This window comes from Aotus nancymaae, unplaced genomic scaffold (genome assembly GCF_030222135.1).
Source record: "Aotus nancymaae isolate 86718 unplaced genomic scaffold, 86718_ANA_hifiasm-v0.15.2.pri h1tg000008l, whole genome shotgun sequence".
Classification (NCBI taxonomy): Eukaryota; Metazoa; Chordata; class Mammalia; order Primates; family Aotidae; genus Aotus; species Aotus nancymaae.
Window position 1 is genome coordinate 51,098,615 of NW_026988419.1, and position 22,897 is coordinate 51,121,511.

Consider the following 22,897-nt stretch of genomic DNA (forward strand, 5'->3'; position numbering starts at 1 on the left):
AAAAAATATTATGATAGTGAACAAAAACCATAAATGTGAAACACTTACCTTTGAGAGATGATCTACATATATATAGCCAATACTGCAGTCAAGCTGTACCATGCCAGAGTTATCTGTGACTTCGCAGTTTATTTGTTTCTCTTCCTGATGGGAAAAATGAAACAACTGGCTTGGACAGGAAGGAAATAAAAAGTTTGTAACATATGTTTAAGGATGCTTATTGAAAAGAATAACATCCCAGAAGTATTTGCTTTCCTAGGGAAACTATTTTCTATTTATGTTTGAGATTAATAGAAATATAAATAAATGATACATAAATGTGTTTGTATATGCACACAGGTATACCATAGTATTCAAACAGATTCTCCACAAAAAAATATCTGGACTTGTTTTATTCATCTTGGTATATCCCCTATTTAATCCAAGTTCTAAATTCCTTGAAGAATCATGAGGCGATGAATCTATTAGGTTCATATTTTAATGGCCCTCTTCTGTCTGGTATGTGAGAATGTGTTTAACGTATTTAATCAAAATAGCTATAATCTCAATAGGTGTAATGAGGTTATAATTGAAGCAAGTATAAAATATTTTAAAAATACAGTCCCTGAATATTTGAATTTCCACTCTTACTTTTGCAAGTAGGTTTCAAATGCTCTACAGAAAGAAGGTAGTATATATTTGTGAGCGGTTGAGGGTCACTCTTGGTGTGAAGGTGTGGTCCCTGGACAAAAGATGAGTGAATTTGATAAGGGATAGAGAAGATTCCATTAATTGTTTGAATGTAACCTTAAAATAAAGAACAGTAACTCTAGAGCCCAGCATGAAGGACCAAGGTTACTTGTTCAAGGACCACAATCAAGGGGCATACATCATCACTGTTCCGACATCAGACATGTGCTGACTACAGCAACGAGAATGTAAAAGCACCCGGGCAGCTTCCTCCTACTCCTAGCACTAGAAAACAGGAGGTTAATGTCTTTGGACTTAAGACCCAAGAACTTGCCATTCTGAGCATGGGCACGTAGGAAGTCTGAAAATAATTAAGAGCCTAAACATTAAGACTTATACCCCAAATCAATGAAGTGAATTCTACCATTTACTTTTAAAAAATAAAGTAAAATACTAAGTAGTATCATGCTATTGTGGTTTACAGTACTTACCAGCTCTAAAATCTTAATGAAGTAAAGACCCATGGGTAGTGCGACATGTAGAGTGGTTTCATATGCATCATCTCCAGCATTAAACAAGGACACATTCAACATTAATGTCTTCATACTCCCAACAGCAACATATGTTTTATTTTCATGGGGCCTAAAGATTAAGTAATATTATTTAGTTCTTGTTTAGGAAATAAACATCCCTCTCTCTCTTTCTGCATATATGTACACAAGCATGCATATATATATATACACACACACATATATGTATGTGTGTGTGTGTGTATATATATATAATTTATGCTGAACATAGCTTACTGAGTTGGAAAAACAATTATGGGATTGACCCTATGCAAGAAGATGTAAACTTGTATTAAAAAGAACTCTTTCTCATGTTTTTGGTAAATTCAGTCACCCAAGGAAAGTTTGTTAACTGTAATTAAACTGGTGTATTTTCTTACTTCTTTTCTGCTTAACCTGTCACTTCTGTAATTTTAACATTTCCCTTATTATTTTACAACGTTTTTTAAAGGCAAATCATTTTTTCTTTTCTTATAAGCCTAAAATAGACATTGAATCAGCTGCTACCTGAACCAAGGGAGGAAAATGGACAGAACTGGTAGAAAAGGAGAAGACTAGAAGGAATGCTTGGTAGAAGTGAGCAAGGCATGAGGAACAACAACTACATCTCCCAGCAAGTGCATGGCACTAAAATCTGTTGGACTAGAATTAAATTCTGAAGCAGCTGGTCATCTTCATCAATAACCAGGCCAAATTAAAAACAGAATTGGAGAAATGCTTCATCCTCCTGTGTATTACACAAAGTATAGATTATTGCAAATCCACACATATGCGTGAGTTCAAGTCCTGGCACTGCCAGCGGTTCTTCGGGTGGGAAATGATTTAGCATTTTTAAGCCTCAGTCATCTGATCCCATACTACCTACCATTCAGTGAAGATCTGGGTTATGTATACTGTATGAAATCCTTAGAATATTTTAAATATGAAGTATTTGAGGCATAAGGAACTTATTCAAAGGCCACAGCTGGAATGTTCTATAGTCTTGAAACAATTTCAAATTTCTACACAGTTCATTCTTTTCCCATTGAGAGGGTTAGAACAGCTAGGTGCTAAGGAAAACTTTCAGTTACAGCATGTTATTTTATTAACTTTCCCCAAAGACAGAAGTTCTTAGATATCTAGCAATTTAAAATTTGGAAAAATTAGCTCAAAGTAGAGAAGTATGTGACCCAAAGCAAAATATCTGAGGATAAAAATATATATATGTATATTCATTCACCTAGCACTGCAGAATTTAGAAAGTTTCTTCAATAATGTTTAAATTGTGCCATTCGAACCAACATTTGTATAGAAGATTAGTGTTTGAATAAACTATGGAAATACTAAAGATACAGTAGGAATTTAGTTTTTGTGAATTGATTAAAGATAGAGTATGTAAGGACAGAGTTTAAGAACATGTTTAACAATTTCTGCTTTTAAGCATTACTTGAAGATTCATGAATGAATATAACTGAAAGTTTCTGTACAATAAATCAGGGACTAAGTTCATTGTTCCCAAATACCAACACACTTTACTCCTTCCTACAGCTGATAAAGGACAGATGTGTAAATAAATGCAAAAAAAAATACATAAGTGAGCAAAAGTTATGCACAGAGGGCTCTGGGAAACCAGGAAAGGAAACCATTTTTGCCTGCGGTAGTAAAGACATGATACTTTTCCTTCTCTACTACAATGGTTATTTAAATTGGCTGCCTCAGGAAAGATTTTTAAGTCTGAAAATATCATCATTGAACCTAAAATAACTTGGATTGGGTTCCTAATTGATTTCTCTGTCTCAAGTCCTTCTCTTCTCCTTTAATCCCATCTTCACACTGCCAGAGGGACATTTTCAAGAAAGCAAACTAGGTAATGGTAAGTGTCTGTTTAGTACCTTACATTGCCTTCAAGATAGGAGTTCCAAATCCTTAGCATGACACAGAGGCCCTCCAGAGTTGGCCCCTGCTTCACTTTCACTGCACAATTTATTCTCTTATTTCAGTCATATTTATCTACAAACAGGCATCTAATACACCAGGATGTTTTGTATCTTTCTTCAAGCTAGCCCTCCGACATCAACATCTCCTCCTCATGCATCTGATTTGTACTTATTCTTCAAGATTTAGCTTGGATGTCAATAATTCTTAGCTGGGTTCCAGCCAAAACTCACTATTAACCACCTTCACACCCTGCACTGCTTTCCCCTAACAGTGTAAGGTGGCAGCTTTTCCCTCTCCCAAAGCACACTGGGCAATATTTTCACAATGTCAAGTTTCTATCTGGTTTCTCTCACCACTAGACTAATTTGTCGTGGGGAGAAGATGCTGTATCATGATTAACATGCTTTCTCAGAGCCTAACAACACAGTGTTCAAAAAATATATGCAGGCATGTACATGTCTGTATTAAACATAAAGAAGGATTTGGTGGTGTCCAAGCAACATGTCAGAAAATACTGGGGAAATTAATGGATAAGTTATTGACCGACAGAAGTCTACGAAAGAAGCAGCATAACTACCATCACCTTATAACCTTAAGCCATGTTTATCTGTTCTGTGATGGTATACAAATTCCAAACGTCTCACTAAGAAAGTAAATTTCTAGGATTACGTTGTTGTGATCTGTACCCCATTTAGACGATCTAAGGTTTTAGTGGTGATAAACCTACTGAAATGACCTATAAATTAATGGCATCATAGGACCATGGCAAAATCAAAACTGGAAGTGTGGTATGGTTTTTGAGAATTATTCTTATAAACCTCAGAATATGCAGATAAAATAATTTTGGACACTTTTCCCACTTTTATAACTCTAATAATATAACTTCTAAGCAACTGGGCACTTTAATGCTTAGTTCTTCCTTTTTTTCTGTTTTAAACATCAGAATACATGCACAGAAAAATGCACATATCCTAATTGTACAGCTCAGTTTTTATTAAACAAGATGAAAACGTGTTAAAGTAGCACCTAGATCAAGGAAAATGATAAGAGCAGCACCACTGAAAAACTCTTTGGGCTTTTTCCTTCCTGTTATTAGCCCCACCTCTTTGATTTTTAATCATCTGAATTGGTTTTGCTCAGTTTTGTATTTTATATAAATGTAATTAATCTTTGAGTATCTGAGTATGTAATTTTTGGGAATCTGTTCTTTTGCACGGCTCCTTTTATTCAAAATTTTGTGAGATTAACATATTGATGCCTGTAGTGGTAAAATGTTTATTATCATTGGTGAATACAGTCTATTTTATGAATATGCCACATCTTATTTATCCTTTCAGTTATCCATGGGACTTTGGACAATTTCCATTTTTGAAACTATTGCAGTTTTTTGGTGGACATACATGTGTAATTCCATAGGCCATATACATATTTATATCTATTTTTATGTTTCTATCTAGGAGCCGATTCTTATAATTTTTCAACCCAGGATTAATTCCTTAAAACCTCTGAATCTTGACTTACTTTGACAACCAGTCTAAATTATCCTGAAAAATTATATTTAAAAAACAAAACATACTATAAGGAACTATTTTTAAATAAAAATATGTATTTTAGAATTTCCATAAACAAAGCAAGCATACTGTAGAGCAGAAGTCTGTAAATCACCACCTGAAGGCCATTCTGCCCACTTTAGAAAATAAAGTTCTGTTAGAACACAGCCATGTGTCTGCACTACAGTGACAGAGCTGAGTAGTTGGGATAGAGATCTCTGTCCCACGATGACTCAAATATGTACTATCTGTCCCTTCATAGAAAAAGGATGCAGGCTCTTGCTATAAAGCAATCTGATTAATGAGTAAATTAATTACAAAATAAACATATAACATATTACCATATTTACTTTACTTTAGATCTATTTTGTACTATTCCGACTATAGTGGAAGCTTCATTTTATCAGATGGCAAAGGATGCAGTTCTTTACCCCAAGAAGCCATATAGAATTAGAGAAAATGATCTCTCAGTCCTCACAACTCCTCCAGACACGGAAAAGAAAGGAAAGAACACTTGCTATGTATCATCTCTACATTGGGATCCTTGATTTGAGCAGCTGGATATGCGGAAGAAGTGTAATAACTAACAAAGCAGTAATTCTAAACCCTGGGCACCATTGCAGGGTGGAGGAGTCTGACTGATAGTGTGCTACCACAACATTTTAGGGAACGGCTGTGATTTACTCGTGCCTGTGTTGTAAACCTTGGGGTTAAGTAGTACACATCTGCTTGGTGGCACTGTTAAATGGGAGAGAGGAAATGTGTGGGGACATGGCTGTCCTATATTCCCTGTCCCCCAACTCTGTAATCATATTAGAACTAAAGGAACCTACAAGGTTCTAAAAGTAAACTTTAGTTTGACATTAAAGTCTAATTAAGACTTGTAGAAGAGCTGCCCAGAAATAGACATTTATAAAATATTCTGGCTTGTAACCAAAGCATTAGTCACTGAACACCTTTGGGAAAGAAGTTGGCACTTGGACAAGCAACAGAAGGTGAAAGCACTGCATAAACAGCTAGGTTCCACGACAACAGCAAATTAAAGAGAAACACAACGTTCACATTACAGCAGCCAGACTCCTGATTTATTTTCCATTTTTAAGCTATTTTGCCACATTACCATAATTACAATTCTACTCTTTTTTCTCCCAAATATACATCTTACTATAAATTGATTCATTAACGAGATGCTCTCAGAAAGATACCTACCAGCTTCCTATGTGAGACATAATAAAGAACCAGGTGCACATCTGGAAGTGCGACAAGACTGAACCAGAGCTGTCCCTGGGACTCATAGTTCATTCTTCATTAAAACATGCATAATGCAGACCTGAAATTTACAAAGCAGCCTAGAATCCATGTAACTTAAACAAACCAAGGTACCATGTACATACAGAATCATAACTTAATAAATGACAGAGGAAAAATAGAAAAATGATATACTGCAGCACCAGGCTCTATGTGTTTTCTGAGTGAATAATACAGTTTTATTTCACAAGAAGTGCTCCGCAAGTCTTAATACAATAAATTCACTTTGTCTCCCTAAAATGAATTAGGGCTTGATAGCTAACTTGTTTTTAATCAAGATGCTAGAATAAAATATAATGTAAACTGATTCCATACTTCACTATGTCAAGACACACGACTCATTTATTTGACGAAAGAGTAACCTGCAGCAAGTAGCCTACGGGCCTAAGTAACATTTCATCATCTTTTTTTTTTTTTCCCTTTACTACTGACTTCAGGGGAAAAGTCAATACTGAAGACTTCTTGCCTACTGGAATAGACAGGTTACCAGACATTTAGGAAGATTTTACTGAAGAAAGGCAAATTCATTGAGGTCAAGGGGAGAACAGCAGAAAAGTTTAAATTAAAAGATCGAACCAGTAATTACACATCTTAGTGTATAAAGCATATAAATCCATTCTCCCCAAACTGTATGCAGTCAGTGTGGCAAATATTCCTACTATTTCCATTTTAAAAATGGACAATTTCATCAGACTAGCTCTTTGGGGGATTAACAGCATAGTGGCAGATGTTGCTCATTGCTTATTGTCTAGCCAATGGTGATTTCCCTTCTTAGCTGCCAACACAACCCTGGATTATTCAGGAGACAGGCAGCATTCCCTTAATATGTCAGAAGATAGGCCTCCAAGTTCAACTTGTGAGAATGTATCACAATAACAAAAAAAATTGAATCAGGATCAATTTACTGTGATCATGATGACTCCATTCTCCTTCAACCATGACAGAACTGGGGTAAACAGGTAACACCGGTCTGGTTAATCAGAATACATCTAATAACGCACTACCCTTCCTGGAAGGGCAACTGAAAAAGAACAAAGCACTTTTGCTCTTTTCCCCGTTCTCTTGCTTGGAACCTTGATGCTGCTGCAGCCATATTGTGATCATGAGGAAAAGCTGAGAGAGCTGGAAAGATAACCATAAATGTCTAGTCTTTGGTAGCTGTTCACCAAAGCTGTGAACATCCTTCCTCAAGACTGCTTTTTATGCAAAATAATTACATCTTTTTATCGTTTAAGTCACTATTAGTTAATTACTCTAAAACTTGCAAGTAAAACTATTCCTAACAGATACAGAAGCAATTGTTCAGGGAAAGCTTACATCACTCACTCTGGAAGCAGGACTGAGGTGCAGAAATGTATTGTGGTGTCATTTACATGAGTAATCTGTACAAAAGATTTGCTTTTAAACTGCCTATGTGATGGCTAATACCTTCTATTATGTTTGTAATCTTGAAGTCATGTTGGTTTCTCTTTATTTTGCACTAGAAGTCCTTTCAAGTATAGTTTATTGTCCTGAGCATTTAGACATACAGGAGGAAGTCTCGACTTAATGAAGAGATGAGAGAGAGGATAAGCACTGTTTAGCGTACTGTCGACAGTTTATTATTGTGGTCTTCAGAAACTCACGCTCTTTACTGAGTAAATACATTTACCTAAAACAGGTTTATTGCTCCTGGGCACATAAATACCATTAGTGACAGCAGAGTTATAGCTGGGAGAATGCATGGAACATATGGTCACAATTCACCTACTGTTTCTGAGAAAGGAGAGAGGACACTTCTGTGGGAGAGACATATTTTTGTCTGATAGTGTAATTTACTAAAACACAAAGTACTTTGTCAGAACCTTTCACTGTGAGTCTAAGAAATTAATTAGGAGAGTTCTCCTTTGAAAGTTCCTCAAATAAATTATCGTTTATCTAATAGAAATGCATGGCCTGTATCTTTCTTAGTTGATACAAAAGGTATGGTGCCTACTACTTTACATGGACATTCATGCCACTTCAAACCTTGTAAGACTGCAAACTACTGAGCCAGTCACAGCCAGCTATATTCTCAGAATATAAAGTTTTTATGCAGAATGATGTGTTGAATTGACAATGTTTCATTATATGACCAAACTAAAAAAACTTTTCATCATCTATATATATTCCAACCGTAATATATCAAAAACAGTAGTGACTTTTATTGAGCCTTCATGTAAATCAGGCTTTGCACTAGGGACTTGGCCTGCATTATCATCCTTTAAGACAACCTTAAAGAGTTGGTACTGTTTTTATTCACTTAGCAATGAGCAAAGAGGTCTAGAGAGGTTAGATGTCTTCTCTGAAAAGGTCACTAGTAATACAGTAGATATGGGATTTGAACTAGGTCAGTTTGACTTCCAATCTGGAAGCTCTTCACCACCACAACATTGGTTCTTAGGTTTCAGTGTGATAAGAACTTGGAGCTCTATTAATTGTGAAGATCTGTGGCCTGGTCCCGGTTAGCTCTGACTTGGATGTTCTAGGGCTTAGGAACCTGCATTTATTTCAAATATCCCATGTGATTCTCATAAAGGTGGCTCAGAGACAACACCTTAAGAAACACAGCCTTACACTCCATTTAAAATCATAATGGGTTTGATAGGCTACAAGAAATATTGCTTCAAATTAAAAATGCAAAGTAGATATTTTGTTGTGAGAAAACATGTAACAAAGAAAAATAAATAATTCATTAAGATACGTTTTCATTCTTCAGGAAAGAAGCATAGTTAGTAATACTTTTTTATAAATATCAACGTCTCATTTTCTCTTAGGCCAGAGAGACCACAATGAAAGGTAACAGCAGAAGTGTCTGATTTAAGAGAATGAAAACCTCCTTTACTTGCAGCTTAGAAAAGATTTCCCCTACACAACTCTTATTCTTATCAAAGGCCCACGAGGGTAAACATATCAAGACAATTAAGCAGTTTAGGAAGAAAGAAGAAATGGGAAGATTATAAGTTATTCAGCTAAGAAATCAAAAAAGGCACTGCCCTATGTGTTGGCATACAAAGTACTCAGTAGTCACTGTTTTTGGATTATCTTAGCAGTCAATCTGGGTAACTTAAGTATAAAGTTCAATCATCAATCAAACAGGTCAAGTCTTTTTGGCTCTGGACTATGGATGCTCAAGGCTAAACCGGCATTGCCTAAGTGATAATAATTAATTGATTCTCTGCCATATGTGATCCCACCACAGTAGGGTACTCAACCCTATCTGTCAACCTTTTTACTTATTCCTAGTTGACTCCCTGACCTTTATCGTAATAGCTATTTTCAATCTTTTTCATTCCTTTCAAGTTCCCAAACATATCCTCAATGCCTTCAATTACCATATGTAAACTTGTTTTTTATCCTAGCTATCCATGAGTTCTCTATGTTTCCCTTCTTTCCACACTGAAATTTCTTAATATCAAGCATCTTTTCATAGCTTGTTAGATCAAGATAAGGAGATTCCTAACTAAGGCTAATTCCTCTACCTATAAGTCTGATCCCTTTTGGGACCTCATTCCATTCTCCGCAAGCCTCTCCAGTCACCTGCAGCACTCCAGGCACTCTGTTAGGCACTGGGAACACAAAGGTGAAAGGACAGGACTGTGCTTTGCAGCAGCTTCCGGGACAGTGTGGAGAGAAACAGACTCTCGATAATCGTGAGCACAGTGACACAAGAATAGGGGCACAACAGAACTTAAGTTTAAGTAGCTGGAGACCAGGGGGCTCCCCTAGGAAACAGCTGAGATTTAAAAGATAAATAAAAGTGAATCAGGTAGATGAGCAGAAGAAGTGAGAAGATATCGAGATTCAGAAGAGCATGGCACAGCCAAGCATCTATAAGTATTCAGCCAATGATGAAAAAATGCCCTCGGGAATTGGCGAAAAATACCACCAAGGAGTTTAGATTTTAAGTCTGAAATGAGCCACTGACACTGTTATCAGATGTGTATGTTAATAATGCAAAATCAGATACCAGTATCCTAGAAAGCGGGAGAGCTTAGTGATCTAGGTAGGATAATGGGTGCCTAGTTTGGAGCAAAAGTGGTAGAGATAGCAAAGTATGATGGATAAGAAAGACATCTAGTTGGTAGTATTGTAGAACTTAATAGTTCTGAATATCAGAAAAAAGAAAGAGAAAAGAATGCAGGTTGAGCCCCAGGTTTCTGGCTTTGGTAACTTTCTAATGGCCATGTCATTCCTGGATAGTGCCTGGGCAGACTGAAATTATGAGGCACCCAAAAGGACATGTCTAAAAGGGAATTTGGTATGTGGGTAGGTATGACATTCAGAGACGCTGGTTTGGGCATCAGCAGTGTAGTTGAAGTTGCAGTTTTGAGCAAGACTACCGAGGTTGAATATGGTAGAGAGAGAAAGGGCTGAGGGAGGACCATTTAGGGTGCCAAAACCAAAGATCCCTCTAAAACAGCTGAAAAGAAAGGGCTAAATAACTATGAAGAGAATGGGAGTAGGACAGTATCATGAAAATTAGAGGACAAGACACTCAAAAGAGGAGTGAACAGTGCTGTCAAATGCTTCAGAGGAGAATTCAAGTATGGACTGAAAAGCACCTGCTGGGAACTAAGTTGAAGGTGTCTCCCTCCAATTTATTCTGTTCCCTGCCTCTGGCCCCCATATATATTGTATATATATCAAATAACAACATTTGAGATATATATATACACACACACAAATTCCTCAATTGAACCTACTTGTTCCCAGTATACTCTCCTTTCTTTAATCACAAATGCTGCCATTTGGCTACTTCTTCACTGAGTGTTCTATCTTAACAGTTGCCAGTGATACTCATTTTTCCCCACCAGTCACATTTTATTAATAAATAACAACTTCCATGACCTTTCTTCAGATATTGTGCTATCTGATGGTTTTACAAATTTTACAACATTAAGTCTCCCTTTTTATATTTTCCATTGGCTATTTCACCAGGGACTTGGTTCTCTTCAATCCTCTCAAGATGCTTTCTCAGTCTCCTATTGGGACTCCGCATTCTTTTTAATCTCCTTGAATAAAATTGTCCTCCAAGATTTGATCCGTTATTCTTTTCTTATGAAATTCATATTTCCACCCCTTGGGCCATCTCACAAGTCACTAACATATAGAGGAACTTCCAAACATAATCCTGAACTAGATTTTCAAGTGGAATGCCACATATAAAAGTCCCTCCAATTCAACATGCCCCAGATTAAAGCTGCTCCATTTATTTTGCAACCTCCCAAAAACAGTTCCCTATTTTCCTGCTCTGTCATTGATGCATCTCCTTCCTGTCTTTCACTTGCCTTCTATGATCATCCTCAACCAGAAGTGTTCATTCTGTCTCTCTCTGGTCTTTGTTTTCACATCATCCCTTTGATATGTAACATGGTTTGAATATAGGGGATCCAGACATGATGCAAAATTGCAATGGTTTATTTCCCATCATAAAATAACAACAGTAACCAACATTTATCTAGTCTTCACTATGTGTTAGATGCTATTCTGAGCACATCATTTCTATTTCCTTTTACTCTGTTTCCCCTTCAATGAATTTAGAAGATTAAGATGGTTTATTCCTTTTCAAATTTGTCAAATTTGGATTATATATATATCGGTCTGTGTGATATAACCAGTTTTCTAGGTGATAAAAAGCTAAGCATTGTGTAGTGAAATGTTGCTAATTCTTTAAATGCTATTAATTTTCAAGGGTCAGCTCTTAGTCCTTTTCATTTGGGAATGCAAATGCACACACTCTTGATGAATAGCAGAGACTATAACATATATACTTACCTCAAAAACCCAATCTTTGCAGAAACCTGTAAATCAGCAGAACAATTTTCATGGGTACAAAACCTTGCAAAGTTTATCTGGAAATAAAACGACAACATTTAAAATTTTAATCAGCAAGTATATTTATTCTTTTTTTAAAGATGACATCTGTGATGCATGAGAAAAATAAAATTAATACATCAAATTGACAACTCCTTATTTTATCTCTTTTAAAAAGTTTGATTTGAGAATTAATAGGGTTCAAACAACAATTACTTGCAGGACTAAAAGAGCTAGGTTCTAAATAGGTAAAATTTAAAGCCCAAATTTTATAAGTGAAATAAGATTTGGAAAAAAAAAGTTAAATGAAAGGTATTAAAGGAGTATAGTAACTGGCAAGATGTTTTTCACTGGGTTCCTCTCAATTTTCTGGTGCTGCAGTTTGATCCTATTTATTACATGTAAGCATGGCACTTAATTTTGGCAGATGTCAGGACAGTGATTTTATATTCATTGAAATTAGCTACATGGAGATATTTAGAAAATTTACTTAGAGGAAACATTGAACAAAATTAAATAAGGGTTCCAGAATTTAATTAACTCTGAGCTTTTTAATAAGATCAATAAACACTACAAAGGACCTGAGAAGTCCCAAGGAATAAGCTGGACAAAAGGAAAAAACTGGGAGCAATTAAAGGAAGAGAAGATAACAGGAATAGGTAAAGGAGAGAGACAGATGCAGAAAACAAAGAGAAATGTAGAAAGTCAGAAGGAGCCAAGCTCATGAAGTGGGAAGTGTCTAGAGTACTGTCAAATAGCGTGCTAGACAAGACAGTGCCTACACCTGGGGGAACGGTGTCAATCTTTCTCTAAATAAACATGATTTTTTTTCTGCCATTTCTATTTGTCAAGCAGGTTGTTCTAAGAATCAAAATATAAATTAATATAACTACAAATTGCTAAGCTTTTGGCTTGTGTACTTGCAATATTGAGATTTTCACTATTGAAGACATTTAAAAATAGTTGATGTTGAAAACTGAAGTTTAACAGAAGAGGAAAAACAGCCCCTGACTTCCCTAAGTATTTTCATATGAGGCTATAGAGAAAAATCTGCTCTTAAGTTATCTTCATTTGATCCTGTATTCTAGACTAGACTAGTGGTGACTGTAAGCTCAATTATCTTAAAGTGACTATGGGGCAATTTTGTCTGGACAGGATATGAACTAGACCTTTAAATGTCCCTTTCATCTTTTACATTCTGTGTGTCATTAGTGAACGTTCTAATGAAGGCTTTTTACCATGCCCGGACACATCCTGTTTTTGGACAAACACTATGTCTTTGTGATGACAGACAGTAAAGGTCTGAACAAAAGGACTCCTGACAGTAAATATATTGTCAGTGAAACCAAAATATTATGGGATAATTTAGAAAACAGTTCACTGGTTAGAATGTAAGATCTATTTCAAATGCAATTGATCCTGGGATGTGGTTGAAATGCATATAATGAAAATTGAAAAAAGAAATCATTGTATAACATAAATGCGTGTGTCTATAGATGGATAAAACTAAGCAAGGAAATTCGACTATGAAGACATGAGGAAATCTGTTAGTAGGATGAGAGCAACGGAGACAGGAAATGAGGAAGATAAACTGAGGACACATGATGACACTGAATAACTAACTTACAAATGCAACCTTCTCCCATTATGATTTCTCTCTAGTAATATCAACTTTCTTCACTGGCAAGGGATCACAAACAGAACATTAGCATTTTATATATATGAGAATCTACTATTGTGACTAAATTCATATTTTAAAATATTCACTTCAATATCCTAAAGGGAATACAAGCAATTTTAAAAAATAGAAAATAAGACATATAAATCTTTGTTTTTAAAAATTCATAAACATTTCTACAAAAATTCAGACATATAGCTTTCTTCAGAATTACACCATATTTAAAAAATTTAGCTATTTATGCCACATAATAATTTGAATAAAGGAAAATATTCCTACCATTTTTTTAATCATGTCTTTTTCTTTCTTCTGCTGAAGAATTGGCTGAAGTGGTGGGAATTCCTCTGTGCTTCGTTTACTGATGACGTGATGCCCAAGGTGGTAAGCAGCTTCAATTTGAATTGGGGTGAGGATGTCCCGCACATCTTTCTAAGGAAAATCACAACCATATGCATTAATAACAAAAACAAGCATATAGATTAAAAAATATAAAACTCCTTTCCTGCATAAGGCCAAACACTATACATGGAAGTCAAAGCAAATACTTACCTCTTATCTAAATCGTTAAAAAAAATTGAAGATGTATTTTTTTATATCACAAAATCACGTACGCTTATGAAAAACACAAAAAGAATAAAAATGCAAAACAAAACCATACAATAATAGTTAAAAACATCTATACTTGGGAATATTTTCTTCCATGCTATTTTTTATGCATTAAAAAACTTGATATTATAACATAAGCATTTTTCATGGTAAACTTTTTGTAAATAATTTCAAAGTGCTAATCATGTTATTCCATTTAACATTACCCTATGCGTTTTCAATGTTCTCAATAACATTTTGGTAGATTCATTTCACTTCAGATATATTATAAAACATCCATTACTCCTTTTTTTTTTTTTTTGAAGAGATGGGATATCCCTCTGTCAGCAGACTGGAGTGCAATGTAGCTCACCACATTTCTGAACTCCTGCTCAAGCGCTTTTTCTGCTTCAGCCGTCAGAGTAGCTAGGATTACAGGCATGCACCACCATGCCCAGCCAGGTTTTTCATTTTTATAGAGACAGGGTCTTGCAGTGTTGCCCAGACTGATCTTGAACTCCTGGGCTCAAGGGATCCTCCAGTCTTGGCCTCCCAAAGAGCTAGGATTACAGGTATGAGCCACCATACCCAGTCCTTTTTTTTCTTTATGGAACTCTTCTATTTTATTTTCTAACATAATCAATGGTATATAGGAAAAGTATTTATTTTTTACATCTAATTGTATATAATGGTCACTTTACTGATTTTCTTATTGTTATAGTTTTTTTTTTTTTTTTCATTTTCATTTTCATTTTTGAGTCAGAGTCTTGCTCTGTCACCCAGGCTTCAGGGCAGTGGTGCATGATCTCAGCTCACTGCAACCTCCCTCTCCTGGGTTCAAGTGATCCTCCCACTTCAGTCTCCCAAGTAGCTGGAATTTCAGGCACACACAACCACACCCAGCTAATTTTTGTATTTATTTTAATAGAGATGGGGTTTCACTGGTCTCAAATTCCTGAGCTCAAGTGATCCGCCTGCCTTGGCCTCCCAAAGTGCTGGGATTATAGGCTTGAACCACTGCACCTGGCCTTTTTTTTTTTAAGTTGATTGTGCTTTTGTACTTCACAAAGAACTCTTGAATTTGTTTACCAATTACACAGAAATTGTAACCCATTCACAATCCATTTTGCTCTGTATAACATTCTTCTAAACTTGATATCTTAACTAATTTCTACACCGCATTGCTTATACCTATTCTTGTTTATACGTGGTCACAAGGTTTTTAAAATAATTTTTAAAATTTATTGTCTTCTGTCACCAGTTTATCACAACTGATTGTCAATTCTTATATTTTAACCTTTATTTCTATATGCAGACATTTTTCTTTTAAAAATATTTTCTATCAACTTAAAAATGATTTTATCTTTTCATTTGTTTGCTAGCCTTGTTAAAAAAAATTCCACATTATCTTCAACATTATTTGCTTACACACAGTGAAATAATCAACAAGAAAATATCTTTGAAAGCATTTGTCATTCAATTAAGTAAGCACTTCACTAGACAGTAAAAGTGTCTTACACTCTGAAGTATATGAAAACAAAGAGAGTCAGCCCTCTGTATCCATCAGTTCCACACTTGTGGGTACAGTCACCTTGGATCAAAAATGGTTGGCAAAAAATAAATGGCTGCATCAGTGCTGAACATGCACAGATTTTTTTTGTTGTTATTCCCTAACCAATACAGTATAACAAGTATTTACATAGCATTTACATTGTATTATGTATTATAAGTAATTTAGAGATGATTTAAAGTATATGAGAGGATTTACAAAGGTTATGTGCAAATATGACACCATTTTATATAAGGGACTTGAGGATCCTTGGATTTTTGTATCCAAGTGGGGTCCTGGAACCAGTCCCCCATGGATACTGCTGGACAAGTGTATATGAAAATCAGGTAACATATAAAACGCAGTGTCTCTTAGCACCCGTTCAAGCCCTCCACAGACAGAAATGTGATTTTCTAAGTGTACTCAGCAAAATAGACTTCTCTTTATCTAAAAGGGCAAGGTAATAAGATTTTACTACTTAAGTAACCTAAGAGGATTTATAACAGAATTCAATTGAGAAATTACTTAAAGTAAGACATGTTGAAAAGAAATCTATAAAATAAGATCTTAAGCACTGCAAAAATTAAAAGTAGAAATGATCTCAGGATGTGAGAGAGCAGTTCACATCAACACATATAGCCCACCTACACAGAAACTAGTGGGGAAAATATGCAGTTTTTGTTTTTCTTGGTATTAGAATTGTTGCTATACTCAGGAGATAATTTGAAGAATTGGTCACAGACTGCGATGTCTTTCATAACAGTGAGAACACATGGACACAGGGAGGGGAGCATCACACAATGGGGTCTGTCGGGGGAAATAGAGGAGGGACAGCATGGGGTGGGGAGTTGGGGAGAGATAGCATGGGGAGAAATGACAGATATAGGTGATGGGGAGGAAGGCAGCAAATCACACTGCCATGTGTGTACCTATGCAACAATCTTGCATGTTCTTCACATGTACCCCAAAACCTAAAATGCAAAAAAAAAACCAGATTCAACAAATTCCCTCTTGACCATTAAAAAGTCAAGTGTTTTCACCCAGGCTAGACATATCAAACCACAATTGAGGTTTATATTATGCTAGATGAGTTCCTCAGAGTAGACCCATGACACTGCAATTGACAGACCTCCTACTGGGTAATGTCAGTGGACCAGGTTTCTATTTATCTATAGACATTTCAGGATTGCAATATGGCTTAAACATTACTGCTCCAAAGCAAATAAGGAATAGATTATCTTCAAAGCTCATCAATTAATAATCCTTATGGAATATGGAAAAAATCCCTATCACACAAATTAGTGCTGTGTTGCCATATTATTTATATAGTAACTTTTGATAAAAATCAGTGAAGTAATTTAATAAAGATGACACACACCACCTAAAGGACTATATCTTTTCTATGTCTTTATGTAATTACAAACAAAAAGGATGTAATCTTTTTTTTCTCTTTTCATTGACAACATTATCAATTTAGGTATTTAGTGGTTAAAAGCAATAGTGGTATGAAGGTAGAGAACTGGTGTTCAAATCTGGGGTCCACCACTTATTATCTATGTAACACTGGACAAGTTTCTTGTTTCCAGCTTAGTTATCTTATCTGAAAATGGGAAAAGTAACAATTATGGTGGTTATACCTATACCTTATTGTTGTGACGATTAAATGGCATAATGTCTGTGAAGCAGACATAAGATTTGTATGTTGCTTCAGAATGCAGGTATATAAGCCAACCAAGAAATCACTAAATTTCAGTTTCCTAGAATAAGATATTCTGGTAAACATTTGAAAGGAATAAGAAAACTGAACTACTGCCAACCAGTCAACATTAAATAGAAAACTAGTTACAGAACAAGGAACACAGCTCTATTTATTTAAGTGTTTGGAAGATCTGGAGCCTGAATCAGAGTACTCAAGATCCCTGATTACTTTTCCATTCTAATACAGAGATGCTTTTATTAAATTACTTGGTAAGTGATCATCTCAACATGAAACCTTGACCATATAGGAATGCTGCAAATCAAGGCCAAATCCCAAGTTATCGACTTGTGAAAATGAAACAGCTTGAAGCCCTGAGTATTACAATAGCAAACTTGATTAAATTATTCCCTAAGTGTAGGAGCTAGACAGCCACTGATTGTCCCTCCACATGTCCACTGTTTTAATTCTTCTCAACAAGCTTGCTTTGACCAAATCACATGCTATCTAATTCATACTAATTTTCCACAAGGTCTTCTCTACATCTGGTGTATATTACTTTCATTATCCTAATTAGCTATTAATTATGCTTTTCTTGCAATATATAAAATGTACATGCACTTTTGCAAAAACTGTACAGATATTCACACTTATTTAACTTTAACAGCTCCACCTAAGGACAAAAGCTGTAATAACAAAAATGTCTTAAAGTGATTAATTAAATATTTGGGAGTAAAAAAGTAGATTTGCTTAAATTTTTAAATTTGGATGGCCATGTACTATGTATATTAAAAATAATGAAGATTCCATGCCACATTTTTATGGACAATTACATAAAATAGGGTGCCCACAAGCATGCAAATTAGCACATGCCTGAAATTACATAACGTCTGTCTTCTTGCTTGACTTTCATGGAAATCTGTATTTCTGGACAACTTGAGAGCTGAGCAAAAGGCCCATGTCCTCCTGTTAGTTTATTTAAACGGTGGGGCCAAAACATTTATAAGATATCACTAAATAAAAAATAATGCTGGGAATAAATATTTGAAGATATCTATTCATGGATCTACTGTGTTCAAGGTGGCTCTAGGGATATAAAACTGAAAGTCAGTAACTGTCACAATGCAAGTTCCACAAATCCACATAGACTGTGTGGGCATAAGTATTGTAATATAGGCATGCCCAAATACAGAAGAAACAGGACCACTGAATCTATACATAAAAGGGTCTGGGGAGGCTCTAACACAGGAAGATTTTAAGCAAGGAAATACTAGATTTTTGAAATACCTCTCTGGTGCCAGTGTAGGGGTCGGGGAGGAGAAGCTGAGACCAAGACATAGAGTGGTACCTGAACCATCATCATCTTGTATAATTATAGTCACTTTATCTAGTAGGCTTGGCTCAAGCGGTAGAGAACAGTCAGACATGTGGCAGTACAATTTCCTGAGAAAATACAGCACCCCCAAGACAAATGCCCTAACCATTATACCAGTAGGACATTCTCAGATTTTTCTCTAATAGAATTTTTAAATAGCACCAAGAACATAGCATTCATACATTTGTTAAATTTGTATTAAATTTCTGCCTTATGTAATGGATTGTGCTAGCTCTAAGAACACAAATATGCAAAAGATAATATCTTGTCTCAAATACCTTGCAGTCTAACAAAGAATTAACATATGTTATAATAATCCATTCACTTCTGGAATACTATAATATTAGTACAGTTATACAGTTTGCTTGGACAGATTTGCAGCAGAAATGTCTGCATATATGAATCAATTCATAATGTGCTATGGTTAAAAAATTACTTAGGGCAAATAACATTTTATTAAACTATGTATATGTATCGCTCAACAATATAAGCAAATAAAATTTAAAAAATACAAAAATATATTTACTAGTCAAATACACGTTTGCTTTCCTGAAATTACTATGGAAAAAAGACAAGTTTTAGAAGTCACCTAAAGATTTACATAGCAAAATAAACTCCCTGTATTTCAGAAATCTAAAATTCAGAAATTTGAGCAATCAAGGGAAAGAAGAGAACTAATCTACTACACAGGTAGATTGATGTCATGATTTTAATAAAACATGCTAAGGCCACTGAATTTACTGGATCCCAGAATATTTCTGGGGACAGGCATTCTTCATTCAACAACTAAGCCAATATTTCTAGCCTTATTGGAAATGCAGACAGACAGGGAATCTTATTGCTTCTTTTGTTATCCCAGTGTAGCACCCTTCTTCTCTTCTCAAATATTAGTGGATATTTTGATGCAGAGATTCCATCAAGATCATCCAAGTGATATCATCCATCAAAATTTCAAGGGAAGTTCCACTACCATGGTGGTTCTAACATTTTTAAAAACTGCTTCAAGTTACAATTTGGGTTTCTCTAAATTAAAATTGCCTCAAAATTATCCCTTAAGAAATCTCTAAAATTTGATCAAGTTGTATATTTAAATAAAGCAAAAACAAAGATTTTCATATACCTACATGAATGGGGAAATATCTTTTCATAGAGGACAATGTGATGTCTAATAGAAGAGGATTTCAATAGATAAAACACTAAAAGGTATAAATGAAATTAACCATTTCCCTTCTGTTACAGAAGCATCATCATGAACTCTCAAAGTTAAATTCTATGTTCTGCTTTAGCAAAATCTAATAATTGTATGGCTCTAATGGCAAAAATTAAAGCTTGGCATAATTATAATCAACTAAAATACAACGGTTTTTTTTAAAGCAAAAAAAAGAAAAAAAAGATGTTTCCTTATCTTATGAGGAAAAAAATTATCAGTCAAGGAATCCTGTGTGATACTATTTTAATTATGATTAGACTTAAGAAAACTGATTCCCTTACCAACTAGATAAATGAACACATAGCCTCAGAAAAATAACATGCCAGAACAAAAATCTACATGCAGCTTAATATAGATCCTTATTAGATTACTAAAAATGCCACTTCTAGTCCAAGAAGATCTAGTATAAAACTAAAGAATTGTGATTAAAAAAGAATGATTATTTTTTTAAATGTAAGTTTTACATAAACTTAAGAGCTGGAATTTTTTTGATAGCCAAATTCCCTACCATCAAAGAACGTAATGGATTTTTGCAAGTAAAAGTAAGTTTAAAGACTTTCATTTGCATGAGGTAATCAAAGAATTGTGAGCAAAAATAAAAGCAAAATTCAACCTTTTCCTCACCTTTAAGTCTCCAAGGGCTTTTATATTTTATAATATCTATGAAATCTTTGCAGTTGATCCCTTTAATAGTCAATTCCAACAATTGATCCTACTGGCATCTCCAATGCAAATTTCTTTCCTGGTCCCTTACCCTCTTGGTGTGCCCCCTCCTCAGCCTGCTTTAATTCATTCTCTTGACCAAACCAAAACCCTGGTTAATTGTAACTCTTCATCCACTCCTGCAAGATTGAACATGACTGGAAAAAACCGCACCACACAAGCTACACTCACTTTATGAGTGCAAGTGGTCCTGAACACCATCTGACAACCATCCTGTATTATTTCATTATTCTCACATTCTCCTAGAAAACTATTTTATATCTTCTTCCCAAACTCCAAATACCACTTCCTCCATCCCTACTCTTGTTGATGAGTTTGCTTTAGTTCAGAGAATATTAAAGCAATCAGACGAGAACTTCCATGGTCCCCATCACCACATTTACCCAGCATCTGTAAGCACATACTCAGATGAACTAGGCACGTGCCTATCTAGAACCAACCCTTTCACTTGTACATTTAATCCTTCCCTTCTTGCCTTCAAGAATTTAGTTCCAGTTCTTCTCCCCTGTCACATGTATCCCAAGCTTTTCACTCTACTGGAGCACGCTTATCAGCATAAAAACATGCTAATGCTTCTCCCATCTTAAACGACAAAAACCCAGAAAACTCTTCACTCCACTTCAGCTACTGACTCCCAAACTCCATTTCTTTGGTCACCTTTGGGCCAAAACTCTGTGAAAGAATAGCCTATAACATTTCTGATTCCTCTCCTTTCCCCCACTACTTGTCTGAAATGCTTTTGTCACCATCACCAACATCCTCCACATTGTAAATCCAATGGTGAGTTTTCAGCCCTTATCTTATTCGATCAAGCTGCAGTATAAAAAAATCATGCTTTCTCCCTTTCCTTTATTTGCTTCACTTCCAGGACACACCACACTGTTGACTTCCTTCCTTTCTTACTGGTTGGTCCTTCTTATCTCCTCTGCAGGCTCTTCTCACCAACCTCTTCATGTAGTGGCCCAGAGTGCAGACGCTGGCCCTCTTCTGAGCTCAGCCATCTTACACAGCTTTAAATACCATCCATATGCCAAAGATATATTAAGTTACCTTTCCTGTTCTCTGCCTCTCCTCAACTCAAGAATATACAAAGGCTTAGTTGATATTTACATTTAAAATAGGTCTTTCTAGCTAAGCAGGCCCATAACTGAACTCCAGAATTTTCTACTCAAAAGGTGTTCTCCTGCAATATTGTTTCAGTCAATGAAAACTACATTCTCTTAGTGGCTCAGGCTAAATATCCTGGAGTCATCACAGAGCCTCTCTTTCTCAAACGCCCAACATCCAGTCTGTCAACAAATTATAAATTGGATGTCAGCAAACTGACTTCAACTACTTCTTACCACATCTACCGCCACCAGTTTTGTTGGAAACATCTCTCACCTGCATTACTGCAGTAGCCTCTTCTCCGTGGGTGGACCCTTGATCTCCTACTCTATTCACAACACGGCAGCTACACAGTGCTGCTGTGTTAGATCATGCGACTTCTCTGTCAAAATGCTGTTATAGATCCTCCTTTCTCTCAGAGAAAAAGGCACAGGTCCCCCGTGATCTTTCCTCCCACCATTCTTCCCTTTGCTTATATTTCTAGCCATCCTTGCCTCCCCATGGTCCTTTAAAATAACCAGGTACATCCTTAGGTCTTTTGACTCAGCTTTTGTTGCTAGAATACTCTTCTCCTAGACCAGGGGTTCTTAAAGTATGTGTCCCCTGGAAACTTGGCAGAAATGCAAATTCTCAGGCCTTACTGCAGACCTGCTAAATCAGGGATTCTAGATGGGGGCCAGCAATTTGTGTTTTAAGAAGACCAACAGGTGTTGTTGCTATAATACCCTAAACATATGAACTGCCCTAGATATCTATGTGGGCAACTTCCTTACTTCCTTCAAGTCTTTGCTCAGATATCACTTTCTGAATGAAGCCTACTCTGAATATCTTATTTACAATTTTACATGCCACTCCTTCTCCAGCCCTGCACATTTCTGTACTCTGCCTTCCTTTTCCATTTGTCACCCTTATCTTCCAAAATACTATAAAATGTATATTTTCATATTATTTTTTGTCTCGTCCCAGTAGACTAAGCTCCACGAGGGTAGTAATCTTTTTATGTCTTATTTACCGGTATATACAGAATTTGATACAATATAGGTACTCACTAAATATCAAATTAGTTGAGTAAATGGTCAGTAGGGACAACTATATAAGTAAAGCATCCCTAACCAACAGACAGGCA

At 35.7% G+C, this 22,897-nt stretch overlaps 1 protein-coding gene across 1 annotated transcript in view; it reads right to left on the reverse strand.

Moving 5' to 3' along the window:
* Positions 1-22,897, reverse strand: part of ITGA4 (integrin subunit alpha 4) — an 89,864-nt gene that overhangs the window by 15,982 nt on the left and 50,985 nt on the right. The window contains exons 16-19 of the mRNA XM_064373282.1: positions 13,806-13,955; positions 11,810-11,886; positions 1,161-1,311; positions 49-144 (exon numbers count right to left, since the gene is read on the reverse strand). Of these exons, the coding sequence (XP_064229352.1) occupies positions 49-144; positions 1,161-1,311; positions 11,810-11,886; positions 13,806-13,955 (474 nt within the window). The remainder of the gene's footprint in view (positions 1-48; positions 145-1,160; positions 1,312-11,809; positions 11,887-13,805; positions 13,956-22,897) is intronic.